General features: G+C 47.7%; 2 protein-coding genes across 3 annotated transcripts in view; one reads left to right on the top strand and one right to left on the bottom strand.

Annotated features, from left to right (window-relative positions):
- zswim5 (zinc finger, SWIM-type containing 5) overlaps positions 1–10,241 on the top strand; it is a 32,445-nt gene extending 22,204 nt beyond the window's left edge. The window contains exons 4-14 of one of the 2 annotated variants that reach the window (XM_035528242.2): positions 541–691; positions 1,379–1,555; positions 1,643–1,819; positions 2,131–2,277; positions 3,046–3,183; positions 4,052–4,309; positions 4,716–4,851; positions 5,605–5,762; positions 5,862–6,025; positions 6,164–6,245; positions 6,556–10,241. In XM_035528242.2, the coding sequence (XP_035384135.2) occupies positions 541–691; positions 1,379–1,555; positions 1,643–1,819; positions 2,131–2,277; positions 3,046–3,183; positions 4,052–4,309; positions 4,716–4,851; positions 5,605–5,762; positions 5,862–6,025; positions 6,164–6,245; positions 6,556–7,418 (2,451 nt within the window). In that variant the 3' untranslated portion in view covers positions 7,419–10,241. Of the gene's footprint in view, positions 1–540; positions 692–1,378; positions 1,556–1,642; positions 1,820–2,130; positions 2,278–3,045; positions 3,184–4,051; positions 4,310–4,715; positions 4,852–5,604; positions 6,026–6,163; positions 6,246–6,555 lie in introns of both variants that reach the window. The other variant, XM_081722585.1, reaches the window with a different exon arrangement.
- Positions 10,242–12,131: 1,890 nt separating this feature from the next.
- Positions 12,132–17,633, bottom strand: urod (uroporphyrinogen decarboxylase). The gene is made up of 10 exons (XM_027001207.3): positions 17,453–17,633; positions 16,651–16,763; positions 16,417–16,496; positions 16,268–16,330; positions 15,918–16,115; positions 14,724–14,885; positions 13,638–13,775; positions 13,187–13,287; positions 12,996–13,062; positions 12,132–12,678 (listed from the first exon to the last, which is right to left on the bottom strand). The coding sequence occupies exons 1-10, from the start codon at positions 17,473–17,475 to the stop codon at positions 12,514–12,516; spliced, it is 1,110 nt and encodes a 369-aa protein (XP_026857008.2). The 5' UTR covers positions 17,476–17,633; the 3' UTR covers positions 12,132–12,513.
- Positions 17,634–18,565: the final 932 nt, after the last annotated feature.

Here is an 18,565-nt window from a genome sequence, read left to right on the forward strand (position 1 = left end):
TTCTGCTCTGTGCCGTGTTGCCAGATTGGCTTCTATGCAGTTTTTTTTTTGAAGGGGGGGGGGGGGGGGGGTTTGCTGCTTCTGCTACAGTCATTACACTTTGTCCTGTTTAATAATGTAACCTACAGATGAGGGTAGATGCACCAAATTGTGTTTCTGCACCTGCATTCTTAGTGTTTTAAGATGTGAAGTTCCCTAATATGTAATGATGTTATCGTTATTTTATTTGTTATCCTGATCTATAATTCCTGTCTAGGCTAGACTGGAGGGGACAAAATATATTTCTATTATATTCTAGGGCAGAAGTAGGGAACAATGTTTGTGCTGTGTGTGTGTGTGTGTGTGTGTGTGTGTGTTTGTGTGTGAGGTAATTAAGTTATTCAGAGTCTGGTTTTGTAGTGTTTATACATGGCTGTTGAATAAATGAGTGTGATTCACAATCTTGATTCGGGCTGTGTGTAATGATGAATTCTTTCCGTGTGTGTGTGTGTGTGTGTGTGTGTGTGTGTGTTTGTGTGTGTGGGTTTTGCGGCGGTGCAGGTGCGGGAGATGCTACGCATGCGGGACTCGAACGGGGCGCGCATGCTCACCCTCATCACCGAGCAGTTCATGGCCGACCCGCGCCTGTCGCTATGGCGACAGCAGGGCACGGGCATGACGGACAAGTGCCGGCAGCTGTGGGACGAGCTGGGTGAGTATGCTCATCTGCCTTCGCTGCGTCGCTCCCCCGCGTAGCAACCGTTGACGCGTCCGCCACTGCCGTCCCCGTCGGTTCACGTTCACTAAAGGAAAAGGCTTAATGCGATACGTCACCAAGGAACGCTGACGAGATAGCATGGCCGCGAATTCTTAACCGCTAGCTTTAGTTCCTTTATCGGCCGCGCTAACGTTTCCCGCACCTTTTCCGTTTTGCCTGAAATATTGCTGCTAATCGACTCGGCCCAGCACCCTGTCACTACTGCTTCATTGTCATTTTGCGGCGGCTGCGTCAGCCAACGTGTTCGTGCCCACGGGAGCGCCCCCCCCCCCTACCTTCCAGGCCTCTGCCGGCGCTGGGGCCAGTGTTGGACCCCTGCTGACAGTGATGCACTAGCACCTAGTCCATTACTTGCGCGCCTCTCATTTTTCCATTTCACTTTTAAGAGCCCATTAAAAGCTGCTGGAAAGAGCTGTGCGGAATTTCACCCCCCCCCCCCCCCCCCAAAAAAAAAAAAACACACACACACACACACACCATGACCGTCCCTCACTTTCTCATGTGTAATCACTTTTTTTCTATCTTCTTACTTGCATGCCTCTCTCTCCCTCCCTCCCGGTCCCTCCTGCCCTCGCCTGCGTTCCGCGGGCCGTTCCGGGTTGTGCGGCGCCGTGTCCGCAGGCGCCCTGTGGGTCTGCGTCGTGCTGAACCCGCACTGCAAGAGTGAGGAGAAGAACGCCTGGCTCAGGCAGCTGAAGAAGTGGGCCGACATGGACGTCTGCCCCCTGGAGGACGGTAACTACGGCAGCGAGCTGCCCAATATCACCAACGCCCTGCCCCAGAGCAACCTGGCACAAGGTCAGCCTCCCGTTCTGCCCTCCTCTGCAGACCTCGTCTCGCTTAGCATTAGATTCACAGTGTATGTGTCTGTGTGTGTGTCTCAAGACTCGCTGGCCAGACCCAGGAGGACGGTGTTCACCCGTGCTATGGAAGCCTGTGACCTCCACTGGCAGGACAGCCACCTGCAGAGAATCATCAGCAGTGACTTCTACGTGTCTCCCGCCTACCAGAGGGAGGGGGAAAGTCTACTTTTCAACCCCCAGGGCCTGCCTCTGTGGCTGGGTAAGGGAGTCATGCGTGAGCACTTGGCCACGTCCAGCCCGGTCACTTAGGTCACAGCTTTCCGTTTAAAAGAACTGGCCCCATTTGCAGGGAGCCTAGACAACATACATCAGTGTGTAAATACAGACACACACCTTTTTTTCCTCCCTACATCAGAATCACTCGATCCTCACATGGACTCTTAATCATTTTAAGACTTTTAAGGAAATGTTGCCAGTAGAGCCGTACACCCTCTAATTACACTTGGATTGTTAGCAAGCAAGCGGGGGTCTTAGAGGACCCGCATGCTAACTGTGCCATGCGCCTTCCAGATCACGTGCCTACTGCCTGCGCCAGGGTGGACGCCCTGCGTTCCCACGGTTACCCGAGGGAGGCCCTGCGACTGGCCGTAGCCATAATTAACACGCTACGGCTGCAGCAGCAGCGGCAGTTGGACATTTACAAACACCAGAAGAAAGGTAACACACACACGCACGCACCTCCTGATGTGACCTAACAGCAGAGATCCCCCTGTTTCACTCATTATTTGGTCAAGCTGCCTGAACCTGTTTGAGTTCTACAAAACCCCCTGGTACGCTAGAGGTTAACACGAACACAGTGCTGCATGACATCAGTCAGCAGTTACCAGGAGCCTGCCCCATTGGTCAGAACGGCGTCTGCGCGGAGAGGAGACGGCAGACTCTTCTGACGCAGAAACGGACTTTAAACAGTGGCGCCCGGACATGTCAGCTTCAGTGCCACAGTGCACCAGTGCTGTGATGCCTGGTAGCCAATCATACGCGGAGCAGCCCAGCTCAGTATTCTCTACAAACGCAGAGCTTCATATTCAGACTCCTTATTATTCAAAATGTTTTTTCATAAAGTTTTGTTTTTTTTTCATGTATATTCACAAGCACTGCTCTGCGCTTAGAGTCAGGAAAAAGTCAGATATGTTAGAACAAGGAAAACACAAAGGGCCGGTTTTCCACACCCAGGTTAAGCCCCGAGCTGAACTAAAAAGATTGTCCAATGGTTTGATTTACCGCTGCAGTTTGGTCCAGATCTGGGCTTAATCCATGGCTGGGAAGCTGGCCCCCGGAATGCGAGAGAGCTCCAGGAACGCCACAGCAGTACACTGATGGATATGAGGAACAGCCACTAAAAGAATTCCAAGTTATTAACTGTACTGAGTCAGCTTTGACCTATAGTTCAATACAGAAAGTGTGTGTGTGTGTGTGTGTGTCCAGATTTGCTGCAGAGGGGAATGACTAGCACGACTAATCTGGAGGGCTGGGTGGGCCACCCACTCGACCCTATTGGTTGCCTTTTCGCCACTCTCACCGAGACGTGTCGAGTGGAGGATGACAACGCCATGGATACCGGAGGTAGACTATTATGGGCTGGCAGTATGCATGTGGAGGAGCAGTGGAGTTAGGTTAGCTCTCTTGAGTCCTTTCATACCGCTTAAGACACCCATAGCATTATTCAGTCTGAATAAACCACACACACACACACACACAGGCCAGGCTTGGCATGGGGGTGGGGTGAGTGCTATTGTAGCAGAGGGGCCATTCTGACCACTTGGTAGACTAAGAATTGTAAAACCAAGCAGCATTTGCATTCTATATGTCCCACACAGTCCGGGCGGAACACGGTCCAGGCCGAACACGGTCCTGACCGAACGGCTATTGTATTCCTATTGTGAGGAACCAACAGGGAGCTTTTGTGCTCTGGAATAATGCAAGCGAGTGGTACGGTGAGATATATATATATATATATATATATATATATATATATATATATATATATATATATATATATTTTTTTTTTTTTTTTTTAGTGTGTGTGTGTGTGTGTGTGTGTGTGTGTGTGTGAGTACAAGTGCTTTTGCTCTCCTTGGGCCAAAGTACTTAAGTGATTGGGTGTGTGTGTGTGTGTGTGTGTGTGTTGGAAAGCTAGCACAGCCCTTTGTTTGGCTATGTCACACAGTTGGACACATCTGGCTTTTGCCAGATGGGCATTCTCAAGCCTTCGTCCAATCAAAGACTCCCATTCCTAACCAAGAAAGACCAGCAGCAACAGCTGGTTCATGTAGTCGAGACATCTCCATGTCTCCCCCTCTCACTTCTCTGGCCCTGCTGTCCTCCTGGAACACCCAGTACTAGGTATCCCCCCCCCGCTGTCTCCTATGTCCCCGCTGTTCCGTTCTTTCGGAAAACGATAGCTAAGCCTCCCCTCTCTCCCTCCTGGCAGATTCGGGCGAGCCCAAGCCCCCGGTGTACCAGCACGTACCGGTGTGGGGCTGCACAGATGGTGGCGAGTCCTACCTGGCGCTGGCCCTGGAGGTGGCCCTCATGGGCATGGGCCAGCAGCGGCTGATGCCTGAGGGCCTGTACGCCCAGGAGAAGGTGTGCCGGAACGAGGAGCAGATTGTTGCCAAGCTGCAGGAGCTGGCCCTGGACGAGCTGCTGGTGCAGACGCTGCGCAAGCAGGCGCTGCTGCTGCTGGAAGGTACGCTTGTGCGCACGCACGGTCTCGCGCTCGCGCACGCCAATCCACGTGCAGTTCACCTCTCCGTGTCTCTGTTTCCTTCCCTTATTGCTGCACTCTTCTATCTTCCCATCACAGTATCCTCTCCTACAACCCCTCCATCCAACTTTGGCTCTCTTCTGTTTTTTTCTGATTACTCCCACAGTGCTGTCCTCTTAGCCACCTCCCCTTGGTCTTTGCCCGCCTCCTCCCCCATTGACCTCTGGCCCCCCGGGGTCATGAGACTCAAATTCTGGATGGGCCACCACTTTTTCCTCACGCTGTCTCTTTAGATCTTTTTAGACTGGCCTTGACAATGGAATTAAATATTTAACATTCTGTGTGTGTGTGTGTGTGTGTGTGTGTGTGTGTGTGTGTGTGTGTGTAGGTGGACCCTTCAGTGGCCTCGGTGAGGTCATCCACAGGGAGAGTGTCCCCATGCACACGTTCGCCAAGTACCTGTTCACGGCGCTCCTCCCTCACGATGCCGACCTCTCCTACAAGATCGGCCTGCGCGCCATGAGGTGAGAGGTCGCGCAGAACACTGCCACCGTCCTCGGCCTGCCGTTCAACTTCAGACGCTCACAAGTAGTCACGAGTAGCCAGTTCCACGGGGGGGGGGGTCCCAGCACACCTGTTCCAGCACATCAGCTATTGGGCCCCTCGATGAGCTGAATCGGACGAGTTAGTGGTAGCAACTCTAATCCGTCAGCCTTCAGGAATTTTGTCTGCACTGCCTTTAGATCTTTTAATCATGCTTAACAAAAAGTTGCTAAAACTACCAAGCAGTAGTTTCATTCTTACTGTGGAGGGTAACTATAAGCTGCCTCCAAGGGTCCTTCAGAAAGAGAACTTATGGGAAGGAGAATCGTTTTGTTAGATCGTTTTGTTAGCTTGGCATGACTCATAAGTACCCAGCTGCACTTAGAATACTGTGAACAAACACACACACGCACATACACACACGCAGCGTCATGCGTGACGGAGCCTCACGTGCTTGGCTATGCTCTCGGCCTTGCAGTGTCTGTCACCTGGCAGAGCACAAATACCGTCCTGTCGATAAGTCCCCTCTGGATAAGAAAATCTGCCAAATGCTGGAAATGGAATGTAAACGTAATTTAACGTAATTGTAATTGTAATTTACACGCCTTCCATGAGGAGAGGCTAAGGAAGTTACCCTAGTTTAGTCCTACCGACGAGTGGGACAAGGTATAAATGAACAAACTCTTGCAGTGTGTGTGTGGCCAGTGGTGACCATGTGGCAGGGTGTGTTGCAGGCTGCCCGTGCTGGAGTCCACGGCCCCGTCGGGCGACGTGGGTCACCCCCACCATGGCATCTCCATCGTGCCAGGCCGGTACCCGCGCTGGTTCACCCTTGGGCACCTGGAGTCCCAGCAGTGCGAGCTGGCGTCCACCATGCTCACTGCGGCCAAGGGTGAGTTGCGTCCCAGCACGGCCGCGCACACACCCCGCGCCCCGTCGCGAGTGTTAACCGAAGGGCGGGGCGGGGGAACATGGGTTGTGTGTGGCGCAGGAGACATGCTGCGTCTGCGCACAGTCCTGGAGGCCATCCAGAAGAACATCCACTCGTCCTCGCTCATCTTCAAGCTGGCCCAAGACGCCTTCAAGATCGCCACGCCCGCCGACAGCCCTCCGGACATCACGCTGCTCAACGTCGCCCTGGAGCTGGGGCTTCAGGTGTGCGCGCGTGACCTGCTCCTCTTCATGGGTTGTTTGTGTGTGTGTGTGTGTGTGTGTGTGTGTGTGTGTGTGTGTGTGTGTGTGTGTGTGTGGGGTCTCACTCTCGTTTTAACCCAGTGTGACCTTTCTGTACAGGTGATGAGGATGACTTTGTCCACTCTAAATTGGAGACGCAGAGAGATGGTGCGCTGGCTGGTCACCTGCGCTACTGAAGTTGGTCTGTATCAAACATTTTCTTCAGGCTTTGCATTTTCAATGACGTTTTCTTTTTCAGGTTTTAAAATTTTATTTATTTTTTTAACCATTTCTGGTATCTCTTTACATTACACCACCACAGTTACACTGTAACTACAACATTAATTAAAAACTAAAAATTATATTATAATAAAAATGTTACACATTGTTACTGAATGCATAATATTAGTCACACTGCAACCGTGATCATAAAAGTGTTACCAAATGACCGCCCACATCATGTGACCGTCTCTATCTTACTCTGGTTGGTTGTTGTCCCCGTGCCGCCGCAGGCCTGCGCGCCCTGGTGAGCATCCTGCAGAGCTGGTACACGCTGTTCACGCCCACGGAGGCCACGAGCATCGTGGCGGCCACCGTCATGTCTCACAACACCATCCTTCGGCTGAGCCTGGACTACCCGCAGCGGGAGGAGCTGGCCAGCTGCGCGCGGACGCTGGCGCTGCAGTGCGCCATGAAGGACCCGCAGAACTGCGCCCTGTCAGCCCTGACGCTCTGCGAGAAGGACCACATCGCCTTCGAGACGGCCTACCAGATCGTGATCGACGCCGCTGCCACAGGCATGACCTACTCGCAGCTGTTCACCATCGCACGCTACATGGAGCACCGCGGCTACCCACTGCGGGCCTTCAAGCTGGCCACGCTGGCCATGGCCCACCTGAATCTGGCCTACAACCAGGACACGCACCCGGCCATCAACGACGTGCTTTGGGCGTGCGCGCTCAGCCACTCGCTGGGCAAGAATGAGCTGGCCGCCATCATCCCCCTGGTGGTGAAGAGCGTGCACTGCGCCACCGTGCTGTCGGACATCCTGCGCCGCTGCACCATGACGGCGCCGGGCCTGGCTGGGATCCCCGGGCGCCGCAACTCGGGCAAGCTGATGAGCACGGACAAGGCGCCCCTGCGCCAGCTCCTGGACGCCACCATCAGCGCCTACATCAACACCACGCACTCGCGCCTCACACACATCAGCCCGCGCCACTACGGCGAGTTCATCGAGTTCCTGAGCAAGGCGCGCGAGACCTTCCTCCTCGCCCAGGACGGCCACATCCAGTTCGCCCAGTTCATAGACAACCTCAAACAGATCTACAAGGGCAAGAAAAAGTTGATGATGCTAGTGCGGGAACGCTTCGGCTGAGCCGTGCCCGTTAAAGAGCGCCCTCTGTTGGTCTGCTTGGTCCTCTTCTATTTAAGGCATTATTTCTTCCCATAATCCTGTTCTTTTTGTCCTCCTTTGTGAATTTCTTCGTTTTGTTTGATATGTCCTTGTTTGTTTGTTTTTTACACCGTGAACAATCACTGTTCACTAACTTATTCTAACAGGTAGAACCTGTGGAGAACAAGCATAATAACCGTTTTATTTAGGCTTATGCTCGCTTTCATTTCTTACAGACGTTGTGGGTAAAAATGTAGAAGTGGCACATAAAGAGAAACCAAATGTAAGGTGGTGTACTTTGAGCCTGGGAAAGATTTTCCATCATGGCGATTGGTGGTTTTGCGGTTGTTTTTTTTGTTTGTTTGTTTGTTTTATTTGTTTGTTTGTTTTGTGAAGGAAGTTGAACACTCAAAACAATGGTCATTCCTAGAACACTCACAAACAGTGTTACTGTCATACCTCGATCGTATTTAAGGAACAGCTTTAAGGGTCTGGAAGAGGCCTCAGTTTGAGGGCAGGGCAGGGCAGGGAGAAAGAGCCGGAACACGGAAGACGCCCGTCGCTGCAGGCCGGCTCCACAGGATTCCTTGGCCACACCCACCCTGGGACTCGGCTCCGCCCACGGCACGCTAAACCCCTCCCTCCCTCCCCAATCTCTCCTGTTGTTTTGTGTCACTCCAAAAGCAGGGCGGGGTCTTCTAAGGAGATGAAAGAGAATCCTAGGGGCCCAAACCTGTCAAAGCTCCACCCGAGAGTGGCCGCAGAAGGGCTGTCCTTCACCGCCTGAACAAAAGGTCTCCTTTTAAAGATAACTAAAAGAAACGTGAACCTTCTTTTATTTTCAGGGGGAGCAGAGATAGTCACCCTTTCAAGTTCAGCATTATGATTCATAGTTTTCTCGGGGGGGGGGTTCCTAAAGAAAGAAAGAAAGAGAAAAGTGTGAAATTTTAGTCTTAGCTGTAGTAGCATTATTATCCAAGCACTTCGTTTTCTCCTGTCAATCATGATGCATCTGGATTAGCAGTTAACCTGTTAACTGCTCATCCTGTTCGTCAAAAAATGTAACAAAACCCCGCCTCTAATTTAGAAAATGCCAGGGAATGTTTCAAGACCACTATTTCTTCCACATTCCAGACCAACCACCTCCACGAGCTCACGACACTTAGAATGCACTCCACAGCTTTGAACGGAAGGAACCCAGAACGCAAGCGTGAGGAGAAAAGACGCTCAACTCAGTTCTCAGGGAATCACTTAAAGAAACAAAACAAACAAAAAAAAGTAGCATAAGCATTTAAGATATTGTAAATATGAAAGTGTCAATTCAAAAAATTGTAAAGTTATAATTATTTATGATAACTGTTTTTTTTGTTTGTTTGTTTTTCTTTTTCGGATACTTGAATTTGTCACAGGCTGGGAATGTGACAGCAGTTAAGAGGAAAGACTTTAAAACATTTCTCAGGTGCTCCTGTGAACATTTTGTCTTATTTACTGTTTTGTTTGTATCCTCTTTTTTGTAATTTTTTTTTTAACAAAAACAAAGCATGGTGTATAAAGACTGAAAGAAGTGGAGAGGACAAACGTTTATGAACAGACCTGAACTGACTATGCAGAATCACTTAACCCAGACCTTCCTCCCTATCCGCCGGGAACGCGCCCGGAACGGACAGATCGGACTTTTGCCTTTTGACTGACATGCGTACAACTCGTTTCCTTTGAAGCCTTATAATCTCCTCTCGAAACGCAGCCGTGTGTTTCAGGAAGTTGTGTTGCCAACGTAAGTGGACTAGAGCACCAACAGAGAGAGTGTCAGAGAGAGAGAGACAAAGTGATCCAAAAATGACTTTCAACCGTCCGAAACCTGGGGCGAAGGTGTTTGAAGCTGCCAGCTGCGACATCTTGTATTCCGGCGCAGTTTCTGCCTCTGCCCAATGCTTGGTTCACACTTTTAGGCTTGCGATTCTCTATTTTCGGCCTTGGGAAGGGAATTGGAGAAAGGATCTATCTGTTGGGAGCTGCGGACACACCACGGCCCCATCGACACTTGGACAGACGCGTCTTTGATGGCTGCGTATAGGGAGAGTCTTTGATTTGTCGAGAATTCCGTGTCGGTCACTGGTTTTATTTAAACGTCCCCAATTCTGTTCCGGAGGATCGGCCGTAAAATTCGCGTCAAAAACGCCGCCGTCCTTAGCAAACCCCCGACTCGATATCCGCCGGGACGACCCGTACGTCGCGAAGATCGCCCGAAGAAAATCGGAGACTTTTTTTGCAAGTTTTTTTTTCTTCCCTTCTTTGAGCAGACGTCTGCGGGACGATCGTAGCGCCGCCTGCTGTGTAAAACGAAAAATACCCAAGCAAGCGTTTTCGTGGTCCCGGCAGCTGGTCCAGCGGCGTCGCCGGAGGAGGAGACGCTTCCGTGGCTCCTCTCCCAAACTTCGTGTCTGTATGTGTTGACTGTACCAGTGTTCTGACCTGTCCCTAGAGTTTAGAAGGAAAAATTAATAATAATCGCTGGTAGAGATCGTTCACTAGTTCATCTACTGTTTTGAGTTTTTGGGTTTTTTGTTTGTTTGTTTCGTTTAATTTAAGGGAAAGTGTTTGTCGCCTCTCTGTGCTACTGAATTATGAAAAGGTATCCAGTATTTGTTGCCACAAAAGTATAGTTCAACCTTTTTTTTTGTTTGTGCAACCTCTTGAGCTAATGTCTATAAACAAAAATTTATTACTATTTATGTAATGCTACTACCATTTTATATGATTTGTGTTGGATTTCAGTGCTTTTCTATGAATAAAGTGTGAAACACGTCCTTGTCCACGTATCCCTGAGGGAAAGTGGTGGGAAAAGTGAAATTCCACAATGAACCCCATCCCAGAACGAGCGAGTCCGTGTCACGCGCCGCACGCGGATAACCCCGCAGTCCTCGCGAGGACGGGCCTTGCGCGCGCCGCCCTACGACGAGGAACGCAAGCGTCCCGGTTGCGCTCCGAGGCTAAAACGCACCGGAACGCGAAAACCAAAGCACTTTAATTAAAACCTGGGAACGCTCGTCGACGAAAAACCCGTCTGGCACACCCGCGTCTGCCTTTTCACGCGACAGCGTTCGCGGTTTGTCTCGTGGCGCCGTGCAATCCTCCCTCCTTCAAGGAGCCGATCTGCGGAGCTTTCTTCTGCCGCCGCGAGTTTTCCCTGCACGCTTCGGTAACTGTCAGAGGAAAGGGCGAGGACACGTGGGATATTGGGACCAGGCTGCGAGATGTGATTGGCTAGGGAAGAAAGTCTGCGGATTACAAAGAGCCTGACGCTCCTTCCGCCGATACGTTTACAACTGGGGATTACATGTAGCAGCGATCCATAGAAGTAGCGTCAGATGCGGATTGTTGTTTGTTCACGGGAAAACAAGGATCAGTCACCGACTTTGAGGGCTTGTCACTCTCCTCTCAAAACACGTTTGCCGGACCATCCACAGGGGAGAGATGTCGCCGAACGCAAAGTCCCGCCACTGTCCCTGGCCCCTAATATTTCAGACCCCGGCGTCTGATAAAGCGCTGATAGTACCTGCGCCTGCCAAATGATGTACAGCCTGCTGTCTCCAGGAGCAGATTGGATTTTCAGGCCTGGTGATTTGCTGAGAGATTGCGGCTCAACCCCCCCACCCCCCACACCTCTCTCATCCCCCTTCGTGGTTCTTTAAAGGAGACCTTGGGGAATTTAGCTTTTTGGAGTGTGGATTCATTGTTGCAATTAAAAATAATGTCTGGAGCCCCCTGAGGCAACTCCCTGCATGCATCTGTGTGTGTGTGTGTGTGTTTGTGCATGCCTCAATAGGAAACATGAGGCATCCTCAGCCCCCACATCACAGAGGTGCTCTATGGATTCAAACCAACAGAGTGACAGGAGCTTAAAATGCTCCAGCCCTAATCAGCAGATTGATTGCTGCCTTCTTCCCCTGCACACTGAGGCCTATGGCTCCTAACACAGCACAATCAAGACCAGACTTCTGCTGCACTGTGACAACAGCATGCAGCGTGCACAAATGAGAGGGGCCTGCACCTGCTACCATTTCATACACAATGACTGCGTGTGCGCGCATGTTTTTCCTCCCCAGTCGGTACAGTAAGCTGTTCTGTAGGAGACAATAGACCAGTCCGGAGAATACGAAGAATGGATTTCTCCTTGGCTTTGCGGACCAAGTCAGGGAAACAAACAAACAAACAAACAAACCAAAAAAAACAATGAGACATGACTCATTCTGAGGACAAGAAAATAAATGCATAAAACAAAATGCACAATATGTGTATATAAGCCTGCATACAAATCCCATACATGCTGGAAATGTGTTGGGCTCCCAGATTCCATTCATTCTACAACCTTGGCTTTCTGGATCAAGGGTGTCCTTGAAAACAACCCCTGGGTCACATGATGCATCGCGGAATGGCGTTCCCATCATCTCCGAGATAAAACCAGCAGCCTTCATGCATTTGGCCACGCAGGCCATTTGGATTATTTCATCCACTTGCACACGGTAGTATGAGCACCTGTGTTCAAAATCACTGCTGTAATTCTTCCTTAAACCACAGTAAATAGGTTTGTCATTAACACACAGGCAACTGAATCAATTTGGACAGATTACTTGATTAAGCACTAGAGACCTTTAAAACATCGGCATAAAGTTAGTTTTACCCAGGGGGACCAGACAGGCTATTAAATGGCTTTATTTTTTATTTGGCTAAATATAAAAACATCCATATATATGTAGTGCTTAAAGGGATGCGCTGACCCAAAATGCTAACAATAAAGGAGCTCATGCCAACTTGTTCATCTACTTTTAGTCAGGTTAGCTTTTTTGGATCAGCCTCCGCCTTAAGACGGTCCCTCGGTTTCATGACTGTGATGCAGCCAGAGGTGGGGTCAGTGGGGTCGGCTCCTAACCCACTTCAGTGGTTCCGTCATTCTTGCCAGTCATCATTGCTTTGTCTATAACTGACTGCTGAGCAGCTAAGGACGTGGGATTAAAAAAAACCCAAAACAAAACAGCTTGGCTAAGACCCAGAGCGCTTGCCGAACACGGCCGAGCGACTAGACGCGTTTGGCGAGCTGCCGGGAGTGGGTGTGGACAGCGTCCACGAAGGCGCCCACGCTCTCGGGGTCCATGTCGGGGTACAGGCCATGGCCGAGGTTGGCGATGTAGCCCCTGGTGCCGAACGCCTCCACCATGCGCTTCACTATCTCGGAAATGCGCTCCTGAACACACACGCACAGCAACAACAAAACGTTCCTGTGTGTATAATTATATATGTGTGTTTTATATATTTGTGTGTTTTAATAATGCTAACCGTAAGCCATGGCACCTGCCCTCAGATGAAACACTATGCAAAATGCTTTAAAATGATACTAAAAAAGGCAAATGACCCTTTAAGGCCAAGATAATGCAATAAGAAATAATCTCTTTAATATGGAAGAAATATAGCTAGCTACCACTAGCCTAAAATGGGGTCATGGCCTGACCCCCGACAGGGTAGCTTTAATTAGCGGAAATGGCTGCGTGTCTGAGTGCTTACTTTAGTGGCGTAGAGTGCACAGGGGTCCATGTTGCCCTGGAGACTGACACTCCCTCCTGTTCTCTTACTGTAAATCAACATAACAGGACAAATAGCAAAAATAAATAAATAAATAAAAAAATAAAAAAATGAATAAGCAAACACTGTTTAGGAGGTACCATGGAGCACCACTTAAGATGGGGAGGACTCACCGTGCCAAGCATGGATCAATGGTCCAGTCCAAACCTACCACCTCATAATAGGACTGAGAGAGGTCTTCCAGGGCGTAGTGGCCATCCTTTGCAAACACAATCTGATCCAGGCAGAAAAACACTGCAACAATTATCCGTTGCTGACACCTATTGGTACATTTTAGCAAGTGCCTTTTTAAAAATTCATTTACTGCAAGGTTACCAACACTGCACTCTTTTGCATCACATTTGAAATAGGTACTGTAGATGTCTAATACATATACATGCACTAATGCTATTGATTTTCAGTATTTAGTTAAACTGACAGACACAAGAGCTGTGAATGACGCTGGGAGTGACAATTCTGGTGCAGAAGAGAAACTGTACAAAGTTGAACTTCATTCAGGCTTTAGCAGCTGCGGGGTGGCGGAGTGAATCCTTGGTGATCCACAGAGCGGCCGCCCTTACGTACCATAGGCACGTTATCCAGGCCAGACTCCTTCAGCTTGCCCTTCACCCGCATCGCAATGTCCCGCAGGTAAGGCAGTGCAAACTCTTTAAACTGCACCGGGCCCAGGCAGCCAGCGTGGGACTCGAACACCTGCAGGGCCTGACACACGCATGCACGCACACACATACACACGCACACACACATACACACGCACGCACATACATACATACATGCACACACGCACACAAGCGTGTTTCCACAGTCATATAAGAGTGTTAAGCACAGTTCTGATAGTTTACCTGCGATTTTAATCCCGTCTGATTGCACCACATCAGTTATTTTGACAGACTGCGTGCTCCTGCATCAGTAGATTCTGGTACATTTTTAAACCTACTCTAAAACAACCCTTAGAAATAATCCCTTTTGAAAAAATCTCGCACAAACTGCCATGTCAGTAAATATTCCATCGGGACCTGGGGAAAAGGAGTTTGTGTGGGTCTTCTCAACCATGGTCACTCAAATTGGCCCCAAGCGTACAACGCACAACATTGCCATTCAGACAAAGGGGCAGTGGCTTTGTCTCAGGAGCTTCTAGCACGTTCAGCTACATGTATGCAATGTGTTCAGCTTCAAACCCAAGTTATTGCTACTATAAACAGTTATATTAAATAACACATTCAATGTTTGTGGGATTAAAGATGAGTGAAAAAGGAATTTATCCCAAATCCAAGTCTCCTAGTTCATTTCTTTGTCATTTATACAGATTTTTAAAAACTCCTGTGTGATTCGGTTATAAACATTATATAAATCTTGTGGAAAAATGTTCTTCAGAGCTATGTTTACAAAGATAATCCCATCCAAACAATACTTTACATAGTAAAGAAACTTCACCCAATTCAATATGGTAATTAATAATTACTACTATAAACTGTTAGCATATTGCTAACTAGCCACTACTGCCTTCATTCACAACTACAAATTGTGGCATTTTTTGTTAAAAAAAAAAACAAACAAAAAAAACAAAAGTTCCTTTAAAGTTCCAAGTTGACACACAAAAAAAAAGTGCCAAAAGAATCTCCCACCTGGGGAGTCTCTCTCGACCCTTACCTGTGCGCCTGCCTTCACCTGGCCCAGCAGGTACTCGACGATGACGTCCGTGAGGAGCTGGAGGAGCCTGTGGCTGGCCTCTGGATGCCTGTACAACCAGCGCTTTGCCTTGGACTGGGTGACAGAACCACCTCCCTCGATCATGTAGGACATCAGAGTCCACTGTGGAACGGCCAGATTGTGGTCATTATGACTGAACCAGCACTGTTGCTGAAGTCAAGTTTATAGGCCTCCTCTTGAATCCATTAAACCCAGGATACAGACATTAAAACTTAAAATTTGTAGCAGTTCTATTGATTTATCTACTGGATATGTAGATGTACTGGTAGAGTGTTGCCACTAGATAAAATGAACCCCTATAGACCATTTTGGTGTTTGAACACAGAGATTACATCTTTTATGGGTAGAGCCTAATTTGTGGCAGAAATTGAGTGCTGTGTCAAGTGTTCGAATATAGGAATAGGAATCATCCGGATGCCTTCTCCAGTTATTTTAATGGTTTCCCAGCAGAAAACTGGTTGTCATACTCGAGTGGTAATCAACCACTCAGTCTGTCATGATCAGCAAGAATAACAAAAATCTAGGAAAGAAAATCCCAAATTATACATCTTCTCACACACAACTTTATCATTTGGGGTCACGTCTAGGACCTTGAATACTGAGATTTGTTGGATGTTTTATTTGTGCATTATCGACGTTCTGCCTAGCCAAAGACAAGGACACAGAACGCAGCTGCACATATAAAATCAAATCAAACCATATACTAGCGGCGAACTGCATTCGTGTGGCTGGATAACTATTAACTCTGTGTCATTGTTTAATTATACTAAAACAATGTACATCACTAGAACTACTGCTGCTAGGTGCATGTTAAAATGCTTTTTCTAGTTAAAGTTCTAAATATTATTTCATGCTGTAAGGCTAATATAGGGCTAAAGCACTAAAACAACATGTCCATTTTAAATCTTGCACCATAAATGTATGCATTTTGCTCATAGGGTGTCTTCAATGATGGCATTTTATATAAATGGAGGTCATATGTTTTTCTCTTCCTATTTTGGCATCCAAAAAAACCATCTATTGCACATCCGAAAGTGATGCCACTGTGACGTCTTACCCAAAGTGGTCTGTAGTGCAAGCAGCTGCATGAACTTTATCAAGCGCACGGCTGATCTAGTGCGGTCCTAGTCTCACCGGTGCGCCGCTGAAGCCGATGAGAGGGACTTTGCCCTCCAGCTTGTGCCGGGTCAGTGTGATGGCCCTGAAGACGTATCCGAGCTCAGCGTCCACATCCACTTTGGCCCGGAGCCTCTGCAGGTCCTCAGGCTCCTTCAGCGGCTCCTGGAATGTGGGACCCTTTCCTGGAGTCATCTGGACGTCCATGCCCAAGGCCTGGGGACAGAGCCGTGCGCAAGCATGCAAAAACCACAGTAAACACAAACACACTATGGCTTGCTCCCGTCCGACGCGATCTGAATTCAGAAATGCGTTGGGTGTGGTCGAGTCGCTCCATGCTCGGAGGACAGGGCTCAGAGACTTCTTACCTGCGGCACTACCAGGATGTCCGAAAAGATGATTGCAGCATCGAGAGGAAAACGTCTCAGCGGCTATGGCAAAAGAAACACTTGTCTTTCTGTGTGCCAAGTCTGGCTGGCCCAGTGAAAGACAGTTCTGCCCATCTGGTGCCACCCACCTGTAACGTAAGCTCACAGCAGGCTTCAGGGGAGCGGCAAGTCTCGAAGAAATCTTTCCCTGCTCTGGATTCCCTAAATTCTATGGGGGGTTAATGTGGATTGAGACACATCCGCATAAACGGTGACACCACACACTGCACTACTCACACATGAATGCATTAGCTATTGTGTTCAAGAGAGATGGCGTAAGTGAGGAGGTCCTAAACTGGTACACTATGCTTTGGCACACCGACCTGGCAGGTAGCGACCGGCTTGTCGCATACACCAGACCGGAACGTGCTCAACTTCCTCGCCGTGCGCTGCTCGCAAGAACGTGTCATTGGTGAGTTCAGGAAAGTCCTTTGGGCTACAGAGGTAAGCAACGTTACTGAGAATGCGCATACCATCATCGGCCGGTCAACCAATCTCAGGCTGATCTTTGATGAAGCCCGACAGTTTAACAGCACTACAGGCCGACGCCTCTTTTATCATCCCGATTCAAACGTCCCACCCTTTCCTTCTTAGAAAGAGAACACGTGCACAGAGAAGATAAGCCCTCCTGACAACAAAGGAATAACGGTCTACTTCATGAAAGTGTTACTTCATGGCATGTTGACACCAAAGCACATCTGTGGAAAGAGCTAAACTCAATATGAGCAAGAATGCAACCTACAGGAGTAATGCAATGGCTCACATTTTGGATTTGAAAGATTTGAAATGTAATTGAATCTGGAGAAACTACTTGTTAATACATGTCTAAGCCATGGAATTGTAACGTCTTTGGCTGAAGTTCTTTATCTCAAGGGTTTAGCTATCATGATCACATCTAGACAGTTAGCTAGAAAACAGAGTTACACCTCTGTGGATAAGGGAGTTGTTTCATCTTCCAGTTACAAAACAGACTTAAGTAATAATACTTAAAAGTTGGCAAATGAATGAATTAGTCTTAATGTATTAAACCTGTCACATTACTGCCCGCAGACCTGTTTATAGACTTAAATTCCGTTCGAATGCAAAGGATCAAAGCCTGGAAACTGTGAAAAAAAGAAAACTTACAGAATAAGATTGTCCTTGTCCATGATGTTAAGCTAGTGGACGGGTCGGAAGAATGAGATGTCTTGTTTCGAGAGTACGGACAACTCTACGTGGAGGATCTGGCTGTAATTACACAAACTATCCGCCTCACGACTACAAGGGCAAGGGCGCGGCCATCTTGAAATGGTCACATGACCGCAGATAGGCGGTTCAGTCAGGTTTGTGATCAGCGCTGTGAAATGAGCAACAGTTGCTGGAAAAGCATATGACGTTTCCTTCAAATTAAAGCCTTCAAGGGAACGGTTATACATGCATAAATGCATGCATACATACATACATACATACATACATACATACATACATACATGCAGAAAGAAAGAAAGAAAGAAAGAAAGAAAGAAAGAAAGGGCATTCGAATTAAGCAACAGTGAATTTTAAGCAAGACAAAGTATGTTAATGTGCTGTTTTAACTGTACTGACTAGCTAGATAATTAAAGGTAAACTCCGCATTTTTATTTATTTATTTTTTGTATTTTTTTTTGGTATTTTGCTTATAGAACATATTAGTCAATCTAATGCTAACAGGCAGCAATTATGAGTTGACTATATATTACTTTAATAAAGTGCAAATAAAAAGTATGAATTTTAGCAATATAGAACTATAGCAATATATAATTTTAGCAATATAGAACTCAAATTAGTGATTTAGGAAAGGAAGTTTTGCAATGAAATATTATTATCTATTATCAAGATATATTTTTAAAAGGCTTTAATGTTTTGCGTTTTTTTTCGAAAACAGACTGAGGCGCTAAGAAATAATCATAGACAACAGTGCTATTATTATTTTTTGTTTATATGTTTTCTACTTTTAAAAAAAATCATCGGGCCCTTTATTTTGACAGAACTTGACTCGTTATTATAACTAGAAGTCTCGCTAGACTCACGATGTTCACAGCTGTTACCAATGCTTGGCAATTTGGAATACATTTCAATAACTACTTTTTAGAATTTTAATTTAAATCTCTTTTTTACATTTCAGTTGAACACAGATTTTGAAGTAGTCTGGATCATTGTTAATCAATTGTACAAATGTACAAACAATGTAAATGAAAGAGTGTGCTATTTCTAAAAATA

This window comes from Electrophorus electricus, chromosome 11 (assembly GCF_041902795.1).
Source record: "Electrophorus electricus isolate QZ-2024a chromosome 11, ASM4190279v1, whole genome shotgun sequence".
Classification (NCBI taxonomy): Eukaryota; Metazoa; Chordata; class Actinopteri; order Gymnotiformes; family Gymnotidae; genus Electrophorus; species Electrophorus electricus.